General features: G+C 44.5%; 1 protein-coding gene across 1 annotated transcript in view; it reads right to left on the bottom strand.

Moving 5' to 3' along the window:
- Positions 1-1,241: 1,241 nt before the first annotated feature.
- The window catches only part of GPC3 (glypican 3), a 281,890-nt gene continuing 256,319 nt past the window's right edge, over positions 1,242-26,812 (bottom strand). The window contains exon 8 of the mRNA XM_073358506.1: positions 1,242-6,520. Within this exon, the coding sequence (XP_073214607.1) occupies positions 6,351-6,520 (170 nt within the window). The 3' untranslated portion in view covers positions 1,242-6,350. The remainder of the gene's footprint in view (positions 6,521-26,812) is intronic.

Below are 26,812 nucleotides of genomic sequence, written 5' to 3'. Positions count from 1 at the left end.
TTCTCCATCACTGACCTTTTTGAAATCAAGATTGGATGCTTTTCTAAGAGCTCTGCTCTAGGAATTATTTTGAGGAAGGTCTGTGGCCTGTGCTGTACAGAAGTTCAGACTCAATGATCACAACAGTCCCTTCTGGCCTTGGAATCTGTGAATCTTTCTTATAGGCCAGGCTTTCTGGGATAGTTGGCTGTTACTCAGTGACGTTATTTGAATGTAGTCTCTAAGGAAGCCCTGCTTCACTTACTCACGTCTAGCTGATTTTATCTCCCTGTAGATTTGTGCGTCTGCTGTAATAAAGCAGTTGCTGCTCAGTGAAAGGACAGGGGTGGTTGCTTAGAAAAACAATTTTCTTCCTTCTTACAGTAGCTTTTGCAGAAGCTGTAAGTGTAACACCTAGGAATTGGGTCATACATGAGTTCATAACTTTTAAAGAAAGAAAAACAAACCCAACAAAGATTATCTTCTGCTTATTAAATCTGTGAGCTCTGGGGCAGGGAATGGGTCTTTGTGTTTATGTATGTGCGAAACAAAGACCAGAACAATGGGGCCCAGATCCAGCTTGGTGCCTCTGTGCTCTATTGTTAAAGACGTAACTATAAACAATGGATTCCGACCAGGTTGCTAGTAACCAAACATGACCCGCTGCTGGCTATTCAGTAGCTTTATTGCACTATTATTTATATTACACCGTGCCAGATGCTGATGAAGACTTGATGGTCTCAATGCAGTTCTTACTGGATAAAAAGTCCTATAATAATTCCTACCATTTGCACCTTTCTTGGGAATCTTTAGCAACAAGAGCAAAGATTGAAAGGGCATGACAATTACGCTCAACACTAGAGTTTGCCCATTCAAAGTTAGGATTTAAGTTTAAGTTTAAAATTCACATTCACAGGGCAGCAGGGGGAGACTGCGCAACTCACAGCCCAATCTGGCCCCTGCCACCAGCACGACGTTCACTGAAAAATGTAAGAAAATCAAAAAAGCTCAAATGTGTTCGTTTTCTGACTTCCTCTCAATTGCTCGCGCATTGCAAAGAGCTGAGTGAGCAGGAAGTGGGTAGTACCACAGTCAGTGATCAGAAAGTTTAAAGGGTAACTTGAAGGAGCGTTACGATGGTTTCAGAGACTATTTTTGACAATGGCAAGACATTTTTGTTAAAAAGAAAAATCCATGAGAAACATTCCAAAATCATTGTTCACACGCACACACACACAAACACCACAGGGGAGAATTCAACCGTCTTTCTAAGGTTATAATGTGTGGTTTTAGAACCTTGGCAGATACAGGATTCAAGGACTGGTTTTTGTGATCTATGATCATAACACAGTTTCAGAAAAGATGGCTTCGCTTAACAGCATGTCCGTACAAAGGAAAAGCAGGATCAGCATGCTACAGAACAGACTGTCAACAAGTATTACTATCACATTGCAGATTGGGATTACTAGCCAGGCGTTACGGAATACAGAAAAAGGTACAGTCGGTATCATTTTACCAAGCAATACATTACATCAGAGTCTCATCATTGAAAAACTGATGTCACACACCATGCTGTCTCACTACTTAGCGAGGCAAGAAACAGCATACAGAACATTTTGGTCAAGACAGAAAAGCCCAGGGCAATCCCTTGCTTTGAAACACACCATCATTATTCGACAGCTGGCAGGTTCCAACACACAGTGTCCAACCCAAAAGAATAGTCCATTTCCAGGCTCCAAACCCGCAAAGCCAAAAGGAGCGCTGGGAGAAGGAGGAGCGGAGGGAGAATTGGATTGCCCACTGGTGGCCTGAAGGCGCTGGCAGCCAACCCCCTTGAGAGAGGCAGGGCTGTGTGCCGCAATGCACGCCCTTCGCACGGGGCCTATTTCAGTGTCAGTCCCAGGTCAGAAAGGGCAGGGGGCAGCAAGAGGGTTAAGAAACAAATCTGTTCAAAAAATATGGCTGAACATGGAGGTCCCCCCCCACTGAAGCCAACAGGCGCTCTGCTGAAAAGTGGACTAGATTGTGGTTTGCCCTTCTGTGGCTTGGGCGTAGGTTGGGCGAAGGGAATAAGAACTCCCCTCTCATCAACCCCATTGCAAAGCCCAACTAAGGGCTGGACAGAACTGCAGGCCCTGCTATCCAACTGCCCCCTCCTGGGAGCAGCTCAGCAGAAGCGGGGCAGGGAAGGGTGGAGGGTAGGTAGTTGCTGCACCCTTTACAAAGGCCGTAGCAAATTAACCCCTCAATGCAACCACGGAGCTCTGGCTGTCACAGGACCTGAGACACACCGTGGTTCCCAGTGCCCTCCCTGTGGCAAGGGGCTTTGCACGGCCTTTCCTATGGCCTGCGCTTAGCAGTGCAACTAAGTCCAGCATTGGTACTTAGATCTGCTCCTGCACGTCAAAACCCAGGGCTGGGGACCCCTCAGCCCTTACTCACAATGCTTCGCTGACTTTGGGCGGGCTCTGCACAGCCACTGGGGCCTGTCCGTGTGGAGTAACATGCAGGATCGGGGCCTTTGTAAGAGCAGCCTTGGAAACTGGGGAGAAATTTGCGCTCTGGAGTGAGCCTTAGGGGTATGGTTTTAAAAAGCAAGCAAGCAGGAGGAGGATGAATGGGAAAAGGCAATCCTGTTTCTTGTTCCTAGAACTATCTGAGCTTCTTAAATAGCTGTGAGAAATAAAGGCCAAACAGTATTTGATGTGTGTTTAAGGCAGAGTCCAGCAGCCTTGCTTCCTCCCCAGGCCAGTCTGTAGCCAGAGAGCCCAGACTTCTCTCACTGAGGAGACAGCCCAGACTTCTCTCACTGCGGAGACACTGCTCTTAGACTTCAGCCTAACGGAGACATACTCAGTCCTTGTCTACACTGGTGGTGGCGTGTCGGGTTGATGAGTCACACGCTGCAGCGAGCAGGCAGAGCCCACCCACACTGCGGTGGGTAGCTACATGCAGCCGTGAAAAGCTTCAGCAGCGAGGAGACAGCGAGGAAAGGTTCTGGAAGCTACCCGCTGCCGGAGCCTTTCACTGCCTTGAGGACAGGCTCTGGCCAGGGGATGCAGAGGGGACACTACACGGATACAAACAGCAGTGCCTCACCGTCTTATGCTGCTAGTTACACGTGTGCGGTGTTTGTACTCTAAGTGTAGACCTGCCTTCTGGAGGCTAGAGGCTCCTTCAATGTGAATACTCTGTTGAGTGATATTGTCTTCAGACACATGTAGAGGGAGCTGAGTAGCCTTTACCATTTGGGGCTATTAATTCCACGAACACCGGAAACTATCAGTTAGTGTCAGTAAACAAAAACAGGGCACGCAGAGGAGACATTGTATGCAGCCGTGATCCTGGTAGAAATACAGTAAAAAGGATTTTGTGTTAAAAGCAAAGGCCAGGCTGTAGCGTGGCTTACTAAGGGGTGAAATTTGCCCCTGTGCCGCAGGCCAGCACCGGGGGTGAATTTCACCCTAGAGTAAATGACAGGAGTGAAAAATGTATTAAACTGAAAGGGCAATAAACACTCCAGCTATACAAAGATGGCTGAAATCTCTCAACCAGGCTTCTACTACACTCAAGTGAGAGAAGCACTGGGAATTCAGACTGCCTTGCCAGGAAAGTTTACAAATAATTGAAAGACTAGACTGGAAAAGAAAACAACAATGCTTGATTCCTGCTATACTGAGGACTAGTTTTCAAAGCCCCCTAATCTGAATAGGAACCCAGGACCACCAGTAAAATAAGATGAGAAAGAAGCCTCAGGGTCAGAAACTGAGTCAGAACATTGCCTTTGGAAGGGTTATCTCTGGACTGGTTGATATTATGGAATTTGTCTTTCACCTGGAAGATGTAAATCACTGCGGGATAGATTCCATCATCCACTCTCACACCTAGCAGTTGAGTCCTATTGATTTGGATGTTCAAGAAGAGTAGGGGGTGGTAGCATCGGACCCTCACTCATAAGACATTGCTTGCAAGGGTAGAAACAAATGCAGTTTAGCGCCACAAAACCTCAGTTGTGAAAGTCCTTAACATTCTGGAGGCGAACTGCAAAGATGTTGCTGATAATTAAAAGCTTTGTAAACATTAAAAGCTGCTTTGTAATAGTTCCAAAATGGGGGAGGACAGACGGGGACCAAGAGCATGATTTGAAAAGATCACCTTTAAGCAAATGTTTATGTGCAATCAATTTCTGTGCAAACATCCCCAAAAGTTCACCCTTGAGTTCAGCCTGAGCATGAGAGGGGGAATTTTTTGGGAGAGTTCTGCAGGAGGGAACCTGCCAGCTCAGGACAGAATGGATCTTCTATGGCACAAGCACCATAACCACAGGCTGACCCACCCAGGCAGAGAAACCATGAGACTGGTGCTAACAACCTGATGCTCCTATCCCCCTGGTATAAATAAGGAACAATTCCATTGCAGTTAGTGAGTTTTATACCAGGGTCAGGCTCATCAGTTTGAAGTAACAGCTGGATATTTATCACCTTTTCAAGGTATCCTTTAAAAAAATCTTTGCAGTTCACTTTTCAGAAAGATATTTACTTAGTAGCTTTGTAAAGCATTTAAACTCTGAGACACAAAGTATTTAAAGCACACATACAATACAGTGCAAAGGCTACCAACACCTTAAGCTGAAATATACAGCCTGTTTTGGCCAGGAACCAAGACAAACTTTCCTCGCCCCTAACCCAAAAATGTCATTAGGTTCTAGCTAAAAGGCATATGTTGTCCACTGTGCTCTGAAGACCAGCAGTCTGGGTCGCTGATGGCCTTCTCCAGGGCAGCCAGTTCCAGTTTCCAATTTAAAACTTTCCTACGCTTTAAATTTGTGAAAGAGGGATTTTGATATGCTGTCCACCAAGAAAATAATTACTGGAACAAAAATAACATACACAAGAATGTTCAAATAAATGTCTTATTGTGCTGTGTGTGTCTCCTGCCAATCCTTGCTTTTAACCTACGCAATGGGTTGGAGGCATGTTATTCAGCCCCGCAAAAGTATGGCACAGCACCACCCTCTGTCCTTTGTCTGGAGCTGTGTTTGCGCATTTCCTAAGGAAGAAGAGGGTCTGTTCCTGGAGTGTGCTGCCAAGACATACGCACCAGGTCCAGCTGACCCAGAACTGTGAGACAGACTGGCTGGCTGCCTCAGAAGGGGCTTCCCAGGAACTGTTTGGATTCATGGGAAGCGAGCAGCAGAACTGCCTGAAACACAACGTGCTGACGTTGTGCCCTCTCATGCGAGAAGCACTGCTCTCCTCACGTACCAGCATTGCCAAAACATCCTCCTGGGACACAGGACAGTGGCATGGTCCGAGTGTTCCCATGCCACCATGAGGATGATCAAAGATAGCATGTCCCAAAACAACCTGCTGTCAGCAGGGCTGCTTTGATTTAGCCATCTTTTATTCCAGGGTAATTTAGTCTTTAGGCTCAGCCCAAGCATAGCCCCAGGAGGCAATGTGCCACCCCTCAGACACAGTTCCACCACCATGCTGGCTTCCTGTTTTCCCCGTGCTGGCTGGTGTGTTGGCTCCATCCATTTCCTGCCCACCCTGCTCTGGTGGGCGGGAGATAAACAAGCACCTACTCTTGGGTCTCCAGACTCAAGGTGCAGTGGCCTTGCAGGTGGAAGTCTGGTTCTGGCTCCCTTGTGTAAGTGCGTAGCCACAGGCTACCCCTAAATGTTTCGGGACCACCCTTGCACCCTATGACGTCAATGGGAGTTTTCCTACTGACTTCACAGGTAGCAGAATCAGGACCAGGGACAGGAGAATTTCTGAAATTCAATCAGTTGGGCCAGTGGTTCCCTTCTCTTCCTTAATCTCCTTCCCCATTTTGGACATGCACTGTGTTTCTCACTGCACCCCCTGGCCTCACCAGTATGTGCCTGGTAAGTTTCCCAGGGATGAGTATTAAATTTGGAGTCGGTGCCAAACTACAGAAAACTACAGAAAAACCTGGGTTAAGTCAGACAAGAATGGGGGCCAGAAGAACTTTGGTGATAATATTCACTAACCCTGAGATGCTACGCTTGCTCATGCATGTTAAAGGAACTCAGAACAAAACATGGATTTCTGCTTAACAGGAATGAAAATTCAGCCTTCGTCAACTGATATGAACATAACGTAGTATCACCCTTCCGAATTATTTTTAAAAGCACTACTTGGATTTACTAACACTAACATTCACCATGAACCAGCCCCTGGTGGTAAAGACACCATTTTATTTTACAAAACAAATGTAAGTCATTCACTTAATCTTTGGAAGTGTGCCTATATGGCAGGAGGAGCAAGGTTCAGAATGTTTTCTTCAGAAAGAAATGAGAAGAGACGTTGATCCCCAGGAAAATCTGTTGTGGCTACTGTACAAAGTCAATGGGCCCACATAAGGAAGGCTGCCATGAAAATAGCAGTGACAGGAACATGCTTCCATGTGGTATTTCCTGACCCCAGGTTGTGAACCGCTGTATCACCTTTGCTTTGCTGATTCGAAAGTTGGTTGTTTGAGGGAACATCATCCATATCCAAATCATAAGCCAGCTCTGAAAAGGAGAGAGAGAAAGATTGTAACTGAGCACAGTGTACCAACATCTGGCCTGACTGTATGTATGGATTCTATATTATTATGGAATGGCCTAGAGGTCCTGACTGGGACCGAGGCCCCATTGTGCTGGGTGCTGTACTAATACCTAGTAAAAGAAAACATATTAACTCCATTTTTCAGATGGGCAAGAAGTACAAAGAGATCACGTGACTTGCCCAAGGACATGCAGGAATTGAACACACATCTGCTGAGCCCTACTCCAGTGTGCCAACCACAAGGCCATCCTTCCCCTATGGAAAACTCCCCGTAGTTAGGGATCCCTCAGGATGCTCACAATGGGTGAAATCCACCTCTGTGAACAAGGCCAGCCCGGATTATGCTCTGCTCAAGTCTCAAGACAAGGCGTAATGGGGACCTAAGTGGCAGCTAGGGCCTGAACTAGTTCTCAGCTCAAGGGTGAAGGTCCCCCGTTGAAAACCTGCATAACAGATGTTAATCTCATACCAGGCCCAGCCTTGCAGAGTTTTGGCAGCATATTTGGCAACATTAACATAACATTGCCGCAGCAGCCAGGGAATCAATGGGTGGGGTCTACAAAACCCTCAGCGCTGGCTTCATTTTGTTCCCATTGGATTTTTTAGGGGGGTGGGGGGAGGGGAGAGGTTACCACAGATGTGAATGGGAGAAGAGCTGGGCCAATACTGGGCACACTTGAAAATACCACCCAATGTGCGCTTCTCACATACGAGAGCTTTAATGTCCTTTGTTCTTCCCACCACAGGGTGTTAGAAGCATTCATCCCTCCATGTTTGCCCAGCGCTTTCCGAACATACGTGCCAAGAACGTTTGTCCCCGTGGAAGTCGGGGGCTGCGGGGGTGGTGGTGTAACCGGAGAGCTATTTCCAAAGCAAATCAGCTGGACTTTGTTTAAAACAAAAATCGCATCTGGCTTCCACACCGCTCATGTTTGCAGAAGCAGTGAAGAAATCCCAGTCACGCTAGTTCAAAGCGAAAGTCCAGCATATGGCCGATGCACCACTTCCGTCCTATTTGGAGAGCTTAAGCAGGATGGAAGTGGTGCACTGCTCAGGCCCTGCACAGGGGTGTATTTCACCCCCTTTTTCTTTTTTAGCTTTAAAACATGCTGTCTCTGACATCTTTCATGCACCTGTTACGTTGTCTGCACGCATTTTCAAAACGCAGGGCAGTTAGAGCGAGGATAGTGTCAATGACCAGAGGCAAAGCAGGACCTAGTGTTGTAATACAGGAACCTCCAGACTAACTGCCTCCCACTCAAAGGATGGGGAAGAATTCTTCTCAAGCCAATGTCCCATGTAAAAGAAAACCCTCTTCAAATCTTGGAGAGAGCTGCACAGCAGAGTTCTCTCTCCAACAGACCAGCCCACTGACTGGTAAAAGCGCCTATCCCCTGACAGTGGTTGCAAAGTCCCATTGAGCAGTAAATCCTAGGTGCCAGACTTGCAGTGAAGAGACAGAGGGAAAGAACAACAACAAAGCCAGACAGAACAAGCCAAACAGGGAACATTTTGCAATACAAGGCTAGACAAGAAAAAGCAAAGGCAGCATCTGGCCAGCGACGACAAAAGCCTCCCGTACCTAGAGCCAATTTGCAGCAATGAAGAATCAGGACCTCTGTGCGAAGGGGATGTGGAGTTTTCTGTGCTACGCAGATGGGAGGGAGTGCAAAGTTTCCCCAGTTCAGTTTTTTCTGCTTGGCATTTTTGTTGTTGTCTTTTCCCTCCATCTCTGCACTTGGGGCCAAGCCTCCCATGATCTACTGTCCACTGGGAGCCTATTAAACCATTGCTAGGGAATAGTGGTTTTGCACGGTCCCATTTCGTGTCACTAGAGGCGGAGTCCCACTGATTTACACCAGCTGAAACTCTGGCCCACAATCCATTCAGTGGATTGGCTCAGTCCCCTAAGACAGGGTCAGTTTGAATCACCACTCAGGCAGACCAAGGCACTTACGGGCTAGTATCAAAACACCCCCTCCTTGAGAGAGAATCCAAGAGACTAAAACACTCCAGCAAAAAACCCAACCCCATCAACCTAATAAACATCTCTGCCAAAGCAAAGACCCAGACAATATGTCTTAACCAATGTACCCACACACACAGCAAAGCAAAGCATAAAGATATTAGCATGGCAAGTGAGTCAGTCATCAAAGGAGGATCAAAAATTATTGAAAGGGAACACATACACACGCAAGCGAACACCAAGTGTCAGTCTCTCTCTAACTCATCCAAGAGATTCCCACTGATTACCCCCAAATCGTCTTCTCCCGCAGTCCTCTTTTCTATATGCTCTCTTCCTCCAGAGAGCTGAGTGCAGATTCAGGAGCGTGTGACACAAGCAGAGTTGCTATCCTGAAACTGATATGCAGATAAAGCCCATCCGTCCCCTGCAAGAATAAAACTTCCATCAGCCTTGCTGCTTTAAGTATTCAGGCCCTTGGGAGACAAAGAAATGGGAGATAGCACCTTTCACCTTTCATAGTTCAAATTTATCCCAGGTCAGTAGTGACCAAAAATCGTCACTATAAGATGACTCTTCGGTGACCTACGTTGAGCTAAATTGATGGTCTCAGTTCAGGTCTCATTGGAAAGGTGACTGCATGATAAAATCCACAAGAACCCGGGCAGTCTCAGCAGACAGGCCAAGGAGCAAATGGGTATATATTTATTTGTATTATCACCGTGCCTAGGAGCCTTGCTCATGGACCCAGTCCCCACTGCATTGGTGTTGTACAAACACAGAGCAAGAAGATACTCCCTGCCCCAAATGACTTACAATCTAAGTAAAATACAAGAGGCAATCGCTGGACAGGCAGACAGACTGATGCGGGGGTACGAGTACGGTATCAGTGATAGACAGGGATCTCAACACATGAGCGGCCTAGCTGTTGTCAAGTTTTTTGTAGGCTTCAGGCAAAGGAGAGTTTTAAGGACGAATCTGAAGGAGGCAGCTTGGTGGATGTGTATGGGAATCACCTTCCTGTCAGGAGGAGCAGCAGGGGAGAAAGCATAAAGGGGCTTGTTTGAAGCTCTAACAAGTTGGCAATGGAAGCCAGCATCATGGGCCGATGGGAGGCGGGCGCTGACATCCCAGTACTGAAGGAGAGACGATAGGTAGAGTGGCGATTGAACATGAAGTATTTGAAAGTGAAGACAAGTAGCTTAGTGCCCTGGAACACCAAGAGGTGGTCCCGTCAGTCAGGTTTGAGTCACAACGGGAAGATAGCACAACTCTTGCCTCCACCATATCTATTCTGTGGAGAAATAAGGCATTTTAGTCTACAGAACTGACCTTTTGGTACCTTTCACTTGGGCCCTGGACTGGGAGAACAATGAGAGATCCTGTTCCCCATGGCAAATTCTGGGATCCATGACTGAAGCAGATCTAGAATCATATGGAAATACAGACGTCCTACCCAGAATGTTCTGTGCAGGCACGGGTGCGAGTGAGGTCAGTAGGATTTCAGGAGCTCTGTTCATGAGTAAGGCTAAGATTTTATCATGGATATTTTTAGTAAAGGTGAGGGACAAGTCACAGGCAACAATGAAAAATTCACGGAAGCCGTGACTTTTCCCTCACTTTTACTAAAAATATCCATGATAAAATGAGAACTCTGGGCAGCTGTGGGTGGGCTGGGAGCTCCAGCCCTCCCCTCCCTCCCCCGGCTGGGGGTTCCTCCTGCCCCACCCCCAGGTGAACAGTTGAGGTGGTTTCCGGGCTGCCTGGGACTGCGAGGAGTGGTGGGGAGCTCTGGGGATGCCCCTGCTGCCCGCAGCAGCTGGGAGTGGCATTAGGTTCACCAGATGCTGGCAGCAGCAGGGGACCCTGCAGCTCCCAGCCGGGATTGGCCGAAGTCATGGAGGTTGCAGCCTTACTCATGAGCCACTCTTCTAAGGAAGGGCCCCTCAAGCAGTTTGGAGGAGGGCGGAGGATATACAGGTAGCTGTCCAGGAGGGCTGTCAAGAAGAGGAGGGGAAAATGAGCTGGAAAGCAGCGTGTTCTCCAGGAAGACCTCACTTGGGTAAAGGAGGTGTCTGGGGATGAGTTAGGAGGCAGGTCTGTGAGGTCCTGCTGGGTAGGCAGCTAGGATGCAAGCTCAGGCTGTAGGAGAAAGGTTTACTGTTGCACAAGAGGATGGTGAATGCTGGGAAGGGGCAGGTATAGATTGCAGCATCCTCGTGAGAGTGGGAGGAGAGGAAACACTAGCTTCTCCCTGTCACAGAAAATGGCAGCTTCCCTGTAAATAACTGAGGAATGTTCAAACAAAGCAAAACTTTAAGCTAGCAAACAAGACAAAAATCTCTGAAAACTGTGCCTGTAAGTTTGGTAATGGGATATCTCACCATGAATTGTGCTCTCTGTCAGATCAGTGGCAACAGTTATGGTTGACTTTCAGTCACGAAATACCACTCTGGAATAAACAACGATCATATTTCCATGTGGTTTCATAGACGTATGGCTGTATCTGCTTAAACGCCAGCAACTTACATCTTAATTTGCAACCTATTTTCAGAGGAATGATTACATGGTTTGATTTAATAAATTTGCAATTACACTACTTTGCAGTTAGCCTTTTATGGAATAATCAAATGACACCAATGCTGGTCCATTATTCCACTGGAGTAATGAATATCTAGCTAAGAAGAACGGAAAATATTTACCTGTAATTGCTATTTTCTGAAGGTTCTTCTCATGTACACCCACACTCCCACCTCTGGTGCTTCTGTGAATATATATATTCCATTGCACAGTTTTCTAAAAAACAATAAAGTGCCTCTCCAGCCGGTTGTCCATGCCTCTCTACTGCTGAGGCAGAGTCCTCACTAGAGCTGGTCAAAAAAATTTTCAGTGGAATGTTTTTCTGTCAGAATTGAAAGTGTCCACACAAATGTGTTGATTTTGACAGAATTTCATTCAAAAATTAAAAAAAAGATTTAATAAAGTCCTTCTTGGAGCAAAATATTTTGATTTTTTGTTTGAAATGACTGTTTATAAATTGATTTTTCACATTATAATTAATAATATAAAAAGTTAAAGGTCTAAATCAAAACAAAACATTTCAATTGACCTGAATACATTTTATTAACATTTTCTTTCATGGGAAATTTTGAAATTCGATAGTTTTGTTCCAGTTTGGACAGAATCAATTTTGAAATGGCAGAATTTCTTGCAAAATGGAAATTCCACTTGCTGCACAGCCATTGTCTTTACCAAATGTCATGGTTCCCCTTTGGCCAAATTAAAAGGAAAAAATGGACTTTAAAAAAGCAGACTAAGAAATTCAGAGAACTGGTAGGTAAGGTGCCATGGGAAGAAATCTAAGGAAAATGGAGATCAGGAGAGCTGGCAGTTTCTCAAAGAAATAATATTAACCACACAACAGCAAACTATTCTGATGCTAAGAAAAGACAGGAAGAATTGTAAGACGCCAATTTGGCTCCATCAGGAACTCTTTAATGACCTGAAAATCAAAAACAAATTCTACAAAAAGCGGAAATATGAACAAATCGCAAAGGATGAATAGAAAAATATGTAGGAACAAAATCAGAAAGGCTAAAGCACAAAATGATTTACACCTAGCAAGGGACATAAAAGACAATAAGTAGAGGTGCTATAAATATGTTAGGAACAAGAGAAAGACGAAGGAAAATGGAGGTCCACTACTTAGTGGGGAAGGAATAACAACAAGAAGGCTGAGGTGTTTAATGTCTATTTTGCTTCAGTCATCACTAAAAAGGTTAATTGTGGCCAGATACTTGACACAATTAATATTAACAACAAGTGGAGAGGAACAAAAGCCCCAATAGGAAAGAATAGGTTAAAATATTTAGATAAGTTAGATATATTTAAGTCAGCAGGGCCTGATGAAATTCACCTGTGGGTACTTAAGGAACTAGATGAAGCAATCTCAAAACCATTAGCGATTATCTTCAGGATCTCATGGAGGATGGGAGTATAGTTGTGTGAAGAGGTTTGTGTGGCAAATTTCTACCACTGCCTAGCTACTTTTCAACTTCTGTGTTTGGGTAAAGCTTCTGTTTTAAACAGACTTTGTGTTGTTTCCTTCTCTAGGTTTATTTGTGGCTGATTGATTTTGTTGTTGACTTTTGCCCCTATTTTATTGCCAGATTTTCATGACATAAGGCATTATAGCTAATTTTTGTACAAACAGTATTTCTGTAAATGTATATTTGCTGTTCTGAGTCCATTTTGCTTAACTTCCAATAAGCATGTGATGTCATAAAATCTACTTCTCCACCCTCGTCAAACAATCAGGAGGGTGTCTCTGGGGTTACCAGATAACCAATTTTAGACATAATCCTGTTAAAAAGAAGCATAACAAATGAAACTGAAGTTCTAAAACACAGAAGCCAGAGTAACTATTTTCCCTAATCAGATCAATTCCTGAAATGGCCCCTAAGAGAGACAAAAATGGACATTGCATTGATCAGGACTGTTGCCCTCACATTAGTATAGTTATATACAGTGCCACCTATGACTTTGATGCTAAGCAAACCTGTGATGGAGACACCTAAAAATAGACACCTTCAAGGAAAGGGGACACCTAAAAATGGTGTGGAGGACAAGGAATGGAGACACCTAAAAATAGACACCTTCAAGGAAAGGGGAAAAAACCAAATACATACCTTAAACAATCGGTCTGTATTTACCACAATAAAATAACCAGAGATAGGCTTATTAACTTTCCTACTTTTAATCTGCACTTTCTAGCTATCCCCATCTTCATGCTTGTAAACTGTCGGAGTTGTGATGCACCCTGTAAAATGCAACAGTTTCTGCTACAAAGCAAAGAGATTTTTTCATATACACTCCAAAAATCTGTTTCTGCTTATAATCAGTCCAACGCTGTCCAGAGGGTATTTCCAACAATCTGTACTAATTACACACTCAGTCTTCATTTGTTTTTTGCCCTTCTTGTCCTTTGTGCTGCAGATTAGATAAATCCGCTTAAAATAATAGTCAATCATTAGCATTGCTAGTGTTTCTGAGGGAGGGTGTTTTTTTTTTTTTACATGCAAACAGGACATACTATACAGAGTCATCTACAGTCCTTACCTAGTTTACGAAACGTCTCCAGCTGAGCACAACTGACTCCCCCGATAAGTATCTTTTGCAACAAAAGCTACTTCTAACACAGAGCTGCTGTGTGTTTGCTCCTAGCACATCAAAAGCTGCAATCATTGTTCTTGCTGCAACATGCAGTACGGATGACACCCACAAATGATGTAAAATTTAAAATATGGGCTTTCCGGGTCTGAAGGAGTGAAGTTCTGCCACGGATTAGTATTAGAACGATGTGTGTTATCTCTGCATGAGTTTATCAGGTACAAATAATTAAAACACCCTCCTTCCTGAACTGCAGTCATTTTGGAAGCATCTTCAAAGTCAGTTAAAGCAGAGTAGACTGTTTTTGAGTTGGCATAAGAAATTCCATTGCAGCTGGCATAAAAAAGCCAGGAGGATAAGTATTGGCACGTAGGCAGCATTACAGCAGGCATGCACACTCATGAAGAAACCATATTTATGCCTGGTGAAACACCATAAACAGGCAACGTATTTTTAAGCAAATAACTGGAAGCAAATGCCTTGCAAGCAAAGGAAAATGACACCAAAGAGGACAATGCGTTGCTACAGCAGGCTCACCCAGACCAACCGGCAGAGCTGCTAGCAAAGCCAGGAAAGAAGAGCCGCTATCGAGATGCCAAAGCTCGAGAATGCCATTCCACAGCCAAGCATCTGGGCCTTTGGCTGCCAAGCTTGCACCAGCAGATGGGCTTCAATGTTGGACCTAATATAGTAACATCCTAATAACTGATGTCCAGGCATGAAAACTGCTCAAAGTGAGGCATTTACTAAATCTGTCAGTGCCCTACCGCTGTGCTGGGTGTAGCGTGAGCTCTCCCTGCTGAAACAAAATTATTTTTGTCGAACACCACGGCTCCTCAAATGGGGTCTGTGGAGCATTGGTGGAGCACAAAGAGCTTGCCGGGGACACGGTGCCAGCTCTCCTGGTTTGCAGATGAGAGAAACTCAGCAGACACAAGGGCGGGAGGGAACGGAGAGCGACAGCGTGGCAAAATGTTTTCGGAGAGGACACAATGTGTAGGATGTCAACAGCCACTGGAAACAGCAAGAGGGTCAGCCTGGAAAAGCCAGCCCCACACACTTTGCCATCATTACTGCTCCACGTAAGCACTTGCTGTCATTGCCAGATGGATGTTATGAGATTGTGACAGGGGTGGGTGGGAGCTTCCCACGTGACCCCAACTAAGATAGGATGGCCTACAAGATACTTTCTTTATTCATAGAATTGTAGGACTGGAAGGGACCTCAAGAGGTCATCCAGTCCAGTCCCCTGCACTCATGGCAGGACTAAGTATTATCTAGACCATCCCTGACAACTGTTTGTCTAACCTGCTCTTAAAAGTCTCCGATGATGGAGATTCCACAATGTCCCTAGGCAAGATTAACATGTCGTCTTCACTTAGGAAAAGTTTGGTAAAGTCTGGGGCACAAACGTTCAGGTCCCATTAAAGAGGAGCACATATTCTAGTATCATGACAAATAATATGTTAAGTGATGGACAAGGTAGTAAGTACCTATGGCCTGACAGTCGAGTGGTGGAACAAGTGAATAGGTTTCCCTATTCAGGGAATCTAATTACATTGGACAGATGTGACAAAGCAATCAAGAGAAGAATACAGCTTGAAAAAACTGTATTCAGCAACTTCCAAAGACTTCTATGTTGTCAAAAGTTAAAACGGCATATCCACACTAGACTGCTGAAGTGCTACAAAGGGTCAACTCTCCCATACAGTTTTGAGAGCTGGACACATACAAAGGACACTGAGAGACAACTCAGAATATTCGAGTTTTGGTGTTATAGGAGAATGCTAAAAATTAGCTGGATAACCAAAACTACAAACAAAGTGGTGACGAGAAGGATGAATTTAAAAAGAACACAATTACTTGAGACCCTCAGTAAAAGAATAACATCTTTTCGTTGACACGTAGCTCACCAATCGTACAATGCTTCGCTTCCATATTCATACAATCCAGCAAGATTGCAGGCAGACCAGGAAGAGGAAGAAAGAGAGCCAGTTACATTGGAAGTATCGTCAGATGAACCGGTATCCAAAGGAGAGTGGACGTTTTACAACTCTGTCGTGACTGCAAAAGATTGAAGGTGGTGGCCCACAACCTCCGCAGTGCAGAAGAAAGAAAGAAAAGTCAAGCCATTGTAGATAACTGTATCCCTACCAATAGCTCTGCCCTTATCTTCTCCTACACCACTGCCTTCTTCATTTGCTCTTCAGTCCTATCTGGGCCCTTCGTTTCTTTTGCACCTCTATCCATGTCATCTCTTAGATCTAGAACAGCACCCTAAAGAATGTATGTAATGCTTTCCTCGCTCTGCTCCTTCAAGGAGCTGAAATCCCACCTGTTTCTCAAGGCACTAACGTTACACTGACCATCAACCAGTTGTTTTGGTGATTGTACGGGTCTGCACTTTACCAGCTTGTGGTCTTACATGACTAGTCTTTGGGAGCAGGGAAACTGTTACTTGTCACATCTCTCTGACTGTATGATACTATGCAGTACCCACAGTCTCCTTACAGTAAGAAACTTAAAGCGCTCATTGTTTAGCTGATCAAAATGATCAAGAGATGGCTTGATTACAATGTACACGTATCTTCCCAGGGAGAAAACTCTGGCACTAAAGGGCTCTTTACCCGAGCAGAGAAAAGAAGAACAAGGACCAAGGGTTGGAAGCAGAAGCCAGACAAATTCAAATTAGAAAAAAGGCCCACATTTTTAACAGCAAGGGAACAAACTACTCAGGGAAGTGATGGATTCTCCATCTCAGGATGTCTCCAAATGAAGACTGGTGCCTTTTGGGAAGACATGCTTTAGCCAAATACAAGTTATTGGGTTCAGTACAGGGTGAAATTTAATAGCCCATGAGATGCAGGAAGTCAGACTAGATGACCTTCTGGCCTTAAGATCTAGGACTCTATTGACCCTATTTACTGTAAGATGTCTGTGTATGTATGTCTCACGTACACGCACACATCCACAATTTATAAAAATAGACAATTTCATTAAACTCCACTTCTTACATTAAACAGATATAAGTACTGTGGAGAACACCAAAATTTCTGCTCACTCCTACCCCAAAATTACAACACCCTGCTTTCCAATACAAACAGATACTTAAGCAGGAGTATGTATTTGCACGTATGGCTTACGAAACCGATGCCAAGTAGGTTCCTTGTACATTCTTTACACACACACACACACACAGTTATCCAGCTGTGCTGTACCATGATACAGTAGGATACCACTGTACATCTGCTCCTCCAGAAGACCCTGAAAGTTCATAAACAGTTAGACAAGAATGATTGTATTTTACTGGGGAGAGTTTACACCGCAGGCTGTTAGCGCTCAGATCCTAGAGCTCCCACAGATTTATTAACTGCCTTATTGTCTAGAAAGTTATAATGCACTAACTGAGGGCATGGCATATGCTGTGCCAGTCCTGATTCTTGTACATGTCTAGTCATATTTTGAATGAGCATCCAGACTGTTACAGAGCATCTACGTGGTTTTGTGGTTGCGTCTCTCCACCGCCTCAGCACCAATTTACAGGGTGTTCCTCTTGGTTAATGGTGAGAAATAAAAATGCATCTAGCCACTGCAGGAGGAGAGGGAACGAAGGAACCGACAAAGAACTCCACCAGCTAAACACCACTCATCCATCATCTGTGACCTGGCCAGAGAAACTCTGCTCAGAGCTGAGGTGAGAAATAAAACTGCCTTCCTGGTAAGCAACCCATGTGAACTGGTCTCAGATTAACTGATTTGAAAACCAAAAGCCCCTTTGGACATGTACAGATCATGAGCTTCTGATTGGTCCATAGCAAGTGCAAACTGCCCTTTAGAACACGTTTTTCCAGACAACCCGAAGGGCACTCATGTTATTTCAAGGACACGACTGATTCTGGGTGAAGATCACCCAGGACAAATGCAATGCCCTAGCAACACCTCTGCCCTACCTGGCAGTTGCACAAGAGAGCTGCAGATGGAGACGCCACACAATGGGTCTCCACACCCCGCGTGTACCGCGGAAAAGGTATCCATCCAGCCCCTCGAGCCAACTCCGGGGTGGGGGAGGGACAATGGCACCCACTGGCCCAAGATTTCATGGTTCAAGTGGAACAGAAGGGCTGCAGCTGTTACGCCGTTAAGTGCTACGTATAATTATTATTACTGCTTCCCCTCCCAACCTAGTCCAGAGTAAAGGCTGTTGGGGAGGGGATACCATACTGCAGTCCTGTCCTGACCGGGGGTGGGGAGGTGCGTGTGCATGCATTTTACCAACATAAAGCTCTATTATTCTGACTTTATGCAGGTAAAGTGCATTTCACACGAAGCAAACGACCAATTATTTAAGCAATGTTCGTGCATCCTTTGATTGGACCTCCATTATATATGCATCACACAGCGACCTCCACTCCTTCTGATATCACACGACCCCATTTTCCAACACCACTCTGGCCTCCAGAGCTATCCATTATGAGCTGCTCCCATGTTTACTTTGCAAGGAGCACTTGTGACATTGTTTTTCAGCCCTCGGCCTTTTTCTCGATTTACCCTGAAGAGAATCTGGCACCTGCATTTGCATTAATGATTTTTCTTTGGCAGTGAGTGACAGAGCTCCTGAGTTGTACCGCAGAGTGGATTAATGAAAACAGCTTTAAGCAAAAGGAATTGGTGTAATCTATTAAAAATTAACAAATGCCATTTGCATTAACTGGAAGCTCCGGAGTCCGTGTGTTGTAACGACATAGGCCAGCAGTCTTCAGCCAGAGGTGCAGGTGTACTCCCCATGCAAGTGTTGCTACCTGGTCTGCACATGTTAAAGATTAAAGGGGGAGAAGAGAAGCAGAAGAGGGAGGCAAATAGGCAAGAGAAAGAACTAAGAAGTCGGGGAGAGAGAACACAAGAGTACACATGGGAAGTAGAAAGAGAAGGAGGGGAGCGGGGAAGAGAGATCAGGAGAAAGGGCGGGAAAAGACAAGATAAATGAAAGGAAAACCAAATGGAGATGTGATGACCACAACAGCATAGTGTGTGTGGATGAGATGGGGAGCATGCAGGGGGTGGGCCTTGACAGGACATCAGAATTCCACAGTGGTTCAGTCCCGAGATCCATCTAGCCCAGTATCCTGTCTCCCGATAGCAGCCAGCACCAGATGCGCCACAGAAGGGTGTAAGAATCCTGCAGTACCAGGTGTGGGATAATCTGCCCTTGACATTCAACCTCCTCCTGATCTCTAACAGAGATCAGCTTACGTCCTGAAGCATGAGATTTCATATCTCTTCCAATAATGCTGTTATTCATTATGATCACTCTGGCTATTCTTGTTATCCATATAAATGTCCAATCCCTTTTTGAGTCTTACTGAGTTCTTGGCCTCAATGTCATCCTGTGGCAATGAGTTCCACAGTCTAATTGCATATCGTGTGAAAAACTGTTTCCTTTCATTAGTTCTGAAAGGACTCCGCACTTGTCTTTGTTGAATCTCATCAGATTTCTTTTGGCCCAATCCTCTAATTTGTCTAGGGACCTCTGTATCCTATTCCTACCCTCCAGCGTATCTACCTCTTCCTCCCAGTTTAGTGTCATCTGCAAACTTGCTGAGGGTGCAATCCACACCATCCTCCAGATCATTTATGAAGATATTGAACAAAACCGGCCCGAGGACCGACTCTTGGGGCGCTCCACTTGATACCGGCTGCCAACTAGACATGGAGCCATTGATCACTACCTGTTGAGCCTGACAATCTAGCCAACTTTCTATCCAGCCCATACTTCTTTAACTTGCTGGCAAGAATACAGTGGGAGACCGTGTCAAAAGCTTTGCTAACGTCAAGGAGCAACATGTCCACTGCTTTCCCTTCATCCACAGAGCCAGTTATCTCGTCATAGACGGCAATTAGATTAGTCAGGCATGACTTGCCCTTGGTGAATCCATGCTGACTGTTCCTGATCACTTTCCTCTCCTCTAAGTGCTTCAGAATTGATTCCTTGAGGACCTGCTCCATGATTTTTCTAGGGACTGAGGTGAGGCTGACTGGCCTGTAGTTCCCAGGATCCTCCTTCTTCCCTTTCTTAAAGATGGGCACTACATTCGCCTTTTTCCAGTCGTCCGGGACTTCCCCCAGTCACCATGAGTTTTCAAAGATAATGGCCAATGGTTCTGCAATCACACCCACCAACTCTCTTAGCACTCTCGGATGCAGAGCATCCAGCCCCATGGACTTGTGCTCGTCCAGCTTTTCTGAATAGTCCCGACCCACTTCTTTGTCCAGAGAGGGCTGGTCACCTCCTCCCCATGCTGTGCTGCCCAGTGCAGCAGTCTGGGAGCTGACCTTGTTTGTGAAGACAGAGGCAAAAAAAACATTGAGTACATTCGCTTTTTCCACATCCTCTGTCACGAGGTTGCCTCCCTCATTCAGTAAGGGGCCCACACTTTCCTTGACTTTCTTCTTGTTGCCAACATACCTGAAGAAACCCTTCTTGTTACTCTGAACATCTCTTGCTAGCTGCAACTCCAGGTGTGATTTGGCCTTCCTGATTTCACTCCTGCATGCCCGAGCAATATTTTTATACTCATCCCTGGTCATTTGTCCAATCTTCCACTTCTTGTAAGCTTCTCTTTTGTGTTTAAGATCAGCAAGGATTTCACTGTGAAGCCAAGCTGGTCGCCTGCCATATTTACTGTTCTTTCTACACATCGGGATGGTTTGTCCCTGTAACCTCAATAAGGATTCTTTATTGGACAGTCACAGGGCCATGTCAACACCGTTTGACTCTTTGGGTCCTTTATTCCACCTAAATTAATACAACAGGACCCAAGACTTTATGCAATGTGTAGATTTCATCAGAAACCCATAAACATCCATCATCCCCGTCTGCTTGCAAGGAAAAAATCTATAAGTGCGGCCTTTTCATAGCTGCATGTTGGAACATACACGTAAATAAACGTCCTAAAATGCATAATTAGCATTGACAATCAGTCCATCAGATTCCAAGGGGCTAGAATGCTCAATGCCAAGGAAAATATCTGTGTTAAGTATTCGGACTGTGACCCAGGTATGTAGGACGGTGAAGAACCAGCTGGGTAAGGACATGCCTGCTCAGCCCAGGTATCCTGCCAGCAGGTAACCTCAAGCATAGTGGTATGCAAACATCTGCTAAAGACTTTAGCTTTGTCTCAGCTACTGAAACATTCCAGGAGTTCTTGGTATTCTTAACCCCACTGGATCAACTGAGTGGATGAAGATAAAGCTGGTTTCTATTCACTTTTGGAAAGCCAGGCTAACCAGGAGGTACGTTTTCAAAGCTCTTTGCAGGGTAGAAGCAGCAGGCGGCCCATTAAAGTCAGTGGGGAGTTGCAAGGCTAAAATAATGCACAACTTTTTAAACAGTATTAAGCTATGAAAAATCCCCACCCTGTATTCAAAGAATGTTAAAGCAGCTGACTTCAATCTACAAACACACAGAAATGCCGAGTGCAGCATAAAACCTTTTCTTTACCTGACTTCCCTTTGTTATATAGAAGAGGAGGGTTCAGAGGAATCTCCCTTTAAAAATAAATGATAAGAAATAGTGTAAAGAAAAAGCCGTGTGGAACTCAGCAGTCTGCTCACGGGAACTGTTCCTCAGTTTCAGTTTGCAGACTTTGTCTGAGGTTTGAAAGAAACCCATGGGATCCCCAGCTGAGGCCTAGTTTCAGATCAGAACCAGGTAGTTTTGCATGGTTTCAGTGACAGATAGACCCAAGTTAAAACCACTTGCTTCCCAGAGTCTTGGAAAGTTCTGACCCAGAACCAGAGCTGAGCTTTGCAGGTGCTTCCAACTTTTGCAATGGGCTGAGCTAAAACCCTGGTTCTGAACCTCCCTTCACCTCCAAGCTATGGAAGCGTTGCAACCCAGAATGGAACTCTGTGGCTGGGGCGCATTCCTAGTTCTAGTTTTGACCAGAGACTGTCAGTCATGCCAGGTTAACAAAACTGATCTGGTTGAGCGGCCGTAAATGAACCCAAGATGGGCTGAGTTTCACCTGGCTTTGCAGAGCGCAGCCTGTTGCACCAGCATGCAGTGCCCCGACTGTCTATGACCCACTAAACATTTGGAAACTTCTCCAGTGGGTGGCCCATGGGTCTGTTTTATTTTGTGACAGGTGCTTCATCTTAGAAGCCCAGCCCCACTCTGTGTGTCCATGTGTGCAGCTATTTGCAAGTGTAACCCACACACCTCCTGGGTGTGGTGCTCTGTCCCACCTAGAGGCACCAAGACCACTTAGAGAGAGATTAATGAGTCTGCTCTACAGCCTTGGATAAGGGCCATGTGGCTTTTGGCTCATGCAGTAGAGGCTCATGCACTGAGGTCCCAGATTCGATCCTGCCCACCAACGACCAGGGCGTTACATGAGCACATCTTGACCCCATGCATGCCCACAAGAACATTACCATACACACACGCTGCCTCGGATGCCTCTGGGCACGCTAGCCAGCTACTTGTTGAAGGCAGAAGTGGTAGTTTGTTACACTGGAGTTAGGGGACACTGACTGCACTCAATGCCAACAAAGCTTAAGAACCGTCAGGTGCCGGGGAGGCTCCTTTTCTTTTGCTGTGTGTTTGTTTTAAAAGTGCCCTTGCTTTTCCTCCACAGAACAGCTGCTTGCAAGATTCTTTCTTCCTCTCGATCCCCCGCTCCCACCTCTCTCATTTCCTTCAGCCTCCTCTGTGCTAGAGATGCTAGAATAATGGCTATTTCAACTACTTCCGGTTAATTATTTAATTAAGGCTTCAGTGGATCATTTCCACCAGCCACTCCCCCCCCCCCACCGGCAAATACCAGACACACTTCTGCATTTTGGGTCTGTCCTCTTTTACGCACATTCTGTGCTCCCATCTCAACTTCCTGGGCTGACTCTGTAGCTTCTCCTCTCTGCATTAATGGGTGGACGGGGGCAAATGGGCCACTCCGTCAGTCTTTCTTCTTCCTGGCAACCTTGCAGCACCGAGACTACGCTCTCCTGCTCGTCTCAGCTTCAGATTCAGCGCAAGGGATAGCTCCTCCAAAACTTCTCCTCCCCTCCCTATTTAAGCACCTGACTCTGCTCAGAAGGCCAGATAAGAGCAATCTGATGGAGAAGGGCGCTAACCCAGTGCAGGCTGGGCTCAGTCTCTGCTTCTGAGCAGCCCCAAAGCCCCTGTATTTTCAGTTCCCAAAAGAAACCAAAGAGAGAACAGAAGAAGCAGAGCAATTGAAGAGAGAATCAGTCAGCTGCCAGACTCTATGGGCCTGATCCAGTACCTACTGAAATCAATGGGAATATTTTAATTGACTCCAGTGAGCACTGGATCAAGCTCTATATTTACACACATCTGGGGATAAACTGGGAAGGGGGCTATCGGGTTCTGAAATGAACAATTTGGGGAGTTCTGAAGAGCCTGACCATGTCCCATGTGTGGACAGCTTGTGAACAAGTATCTTATCTAAAAATCCTGGCACAAAACAATATGAACTTTTGACTGTTTTTATGAAACTAAAGTGGTACCAGGAATGCTAAAAAGCCACAAAGTTTCTTTACTCAAAGTTCTTAAACTGAGAAATGGGGAAAGATGAACGAAAGAGATGACAGCAGAGCAGTGAGAGTTTGCAAAGCAATGCGGTTACAATACTGATTGGTTGAAAGGTGCGAATAAAATAAATGAACCACGCTCTCCAGAATCATGTCCATAATGATGCTCCAGGGTCAGTCTTTGGAATGCAGAGGTAGGGGAAGTTCCACAATCCCAAAGGAAAATCAAAATAAAGAGTCTGTGTAAACCGGTTTGTAAATCCTTTACAACAATATAAAATCCTTTATAAAATGGATTTCAGAGATTAAAGATAATGATTCCTCAAAAGCAAGCCCATGCCTAAGAAGATCTCACCACGGTGCAGCTAGCAAGCACATTCTCTTCCTGGTGAATGGTCACCTTCTATCATCCCGACCATGGAGACAGAGCAGTCTGGAATGCTGGGCCATAGTAAGGCTCTGGACAGCTGATTTCATCCAGGGCCAGGATTCAGAGCTCCTTTCCAGCTAACAACAGATACTCTGTTTACTGTTTGGAATTAGCACTGCTTTTCCCTTGCCGTTTTCTCCTGGTAACTGAGCTAACTGCAGGAACTGCCTCTATTAGAATATTCAGGTAGAAAGGATTACTTCATATTGACGTGCTCTTTGGCCTTTCCGCTTGGATTTTACCGTCGGGTTCCCCTAAGTGAACCAAGCTCTGAGCTCAGAGGAGGACATTATCTGGAGTGCTTCATTTGTTTGAGCCTTTGAACAGATTGCATTTGGTTCATACTGAAGTCTCCTTACACCTGGAAGAGCTCTTTAGTGTTCTGTTAAGAAATGCCTGCCAGTTTTCTAAACTTCCCCTGGCATGTTTTTGGTGCTGTCTTCCTCGTATCTGAATGTTTAACCCCATTTCAAGTGAAGGAGCAGTGAGGCGCTTTTGTTTTGCGAACACAGAGGTAGCGCAGGCTAGCAGAGCTGGCCGAATCGGGTTCAATCAGTTTCCCATAAAAAAAAACTGTTTCAATAAAACTGAAACAGTTCACAGGAGCACGCTGATTTCAACAAAGTTTTCAACTCGAAAAAGTGAACAAGTTTCATTTCAGCTTTATAGTTTAGATTTGTTAAAACTTTCATATTAAATTATTAATTTTATTAATATCATTCTAATATAAAAGTCAAACAAAATGTTTTGATGGTCCAGAATAAATTTTGGGGTGGAATTTTCATTTCACAGGATATTTCAGCTTTTATTCCAATTTGGAATAAAAAATTTTTTGGTGTCAGAACGTCAGAATTTTCCATGCAATGGAAACTCTAGTAACAGTAATTATGTGGCCATCAATGCGTGTTCTATGCAGGGCTTAGATTCCCTTGCATACTGCTCCCAGGATAGGAATTATAATACTCAGATGAAGATTCAAATGGATATTTTTATGAATCTTTCAGCTGGCGTTACATTTGATACAAAATCCTAATCCCTAAATTAGCTAGTCTACTGTTCTAATAAAATTAATATCCTTTCAAATAAAGCGTATAATTTTCCTATATTTTGATGAAATTTGTGTGAGCACCTCCCCTATGGTGTTGAAAATTTACTCTGCAGATTCCTCCAGCATGCTGTGAATTTCCAGCCCTGTAAAACACCCCTTTTTCTTCTTCTTGGGCTTTGCACTGCTTTTCATTGTCACACCACCAGTTCTTACACTAATTCATCCATCAAAGAATGTCTCTTGCCCATGAAAAAGCCCCCAAAATCATTACCTAAAAGTGCACAATTAAAAAGTGAACCAAAATACATCAACAAAAGCAGAATCAATGTCCTGCTGAAAGAATAAATATGACCAAAAAAATCCAAGACAGTGAAAAATCTTGTCTCATATGTTCCAGCACCTACATGTTACAGGAAAAATGAATTAGCAGCCTGCTATAGGAAATGTCTTATTGATGTAGTACAGCCATGTAACTGCTCTTTGGAGATACTAATCTCAAAAGGCAGAACAGAGAGAGTATTTTTCCCTTTTTTTTTTTTCTTTCTTTTTTTTTTTTTTGTATCAACTCACCTTAGCTGAAAAGCACATTCAGATTGTAATTATGGGAATGTCTCATCTGGTAGATTTGTAAACTCAGCTATCAGCTTGAATTACTGAAATTAGCAAGGCTAATTTAATGTCACTATTCAAAATAGCGCAGATTTGGAATTTCTTAATGGCCGTAGGAAAAGGAGTCTTTATGCATACTGCAATCTAGGCTTCATTCTTACCCTAAATTCCTTCTCATAGATGTGGTGAATGCCCTGTTTTGTAGCCAACACAAACTCTGTCCAGTAAAATAATGTAAGGACTCAGAATGAAAAGAGATTAGCTGTTCCCTGCTCCTGTTATTTTAAAGCAGAAATAACTTTGGCTTCTACTGATTCATAGACAAAGCTTGAAATGCAAAGCATGCTCAACTCTAGATTCAGCATGAAAAGGGCCTTAAAATATTCCCGAGTGCAAGTAATGGACTTATTAAAGGGATGAAAAGAGGCACTTTTCACAGAATCCCAAGCTCTTTAGTCCTGTCATATCAATAATCTTGCTTAAGAATTTCATTCTATTTACATTTCTTTCCCTTCAAAATATCCTCACTGCTCAAATAAATTGGTTAGTCTCTAAGGTGCCACAAGTACTCCTTTTCTTTTTGCGAATACAGACTAACACGGCTGTTCCTCTGAAACTTGTAAACCATTAATTTATTTATGTTAATGCTCCATGGCAAGCATTGTAAAATGTTAGTGGATCACACCAAAGTGACAAAATGTGTAGCTTGTATAACAGTCTGTATATCGTGTGTCATATAAAGATTCTGTCTAACATTTAATTTTATACCTCAGAACTTACGAACAAGAGACCAAATTTAAAAGGCTTTGTTAAAAGTATTGCCTTTACATAATGTCAGTTGATTGCATTAGAACTGTAAGTACATGCAATCTGTTCTCTTCTCCTTGATGTTTAACACCCACAAAAATGATGATCTTTATGAAGTCTAGCAAAGGGAAAGCTGTACAGACAATGGAAAAAAATGAAACAAACAAATTTTTTCTGGCTGCAGTTAAACATATCAGTAAAATCTCAGGGCATACAATATTTTTTCCAGTTTACTTAACCTTTGAGGAGCAATATAGTATCAGGCCAGTGCTGAAGGGCTATTGGTAATTATGTCCCTTTGTTTGAATGGATGGATGCAAAATAAATACATTTGGGGACCACATTACAAAACCCTGCAGAGAAATAATTGGAAAGCAGATGGAGTTGTTCCCTGCTCATTCCTTCTTGGGCAGCAAGGAAGATTTCTCTAGACTAGGCTCAAAGTCCCTACTACAATTTGCCATGCTAGCTGCCAGAATGGTAATGGGGGTTGGAAGGAGTAATCAGACCAGGCCCTCACTGCGCTAATAATATATGGGGAGTCCTTACGAAGCGGGGGAAATGACAGACTCAAGGAGCGGCTCCTAGAGAAGCTGTCCGAAAACTTGGTGACCCTCTAGTAGATATTCTGAAGACCAAAGTGCAGTATAGACCCACCCGCCTTGACAGACTTCACT

The sequence above is a fragment of the Lepidochelys kempii genome, chromosome 9 (genome assembly GCF_965140265.1).
Source record: "Lepidochelys kempii isolate rLepKem1 chromosome 9, rLepKem1.hap2, whole genome shotgun sequence".
Classification (NCBI taxonomy): Eukaryota; Metazoa; Chordata; order Testudines; family Cheloniidae; genus Lepidochelys; species Lepidochelys kempii.
This window is presented reverse-complemented; position numbering and strand designations above follow the sequence as displayed.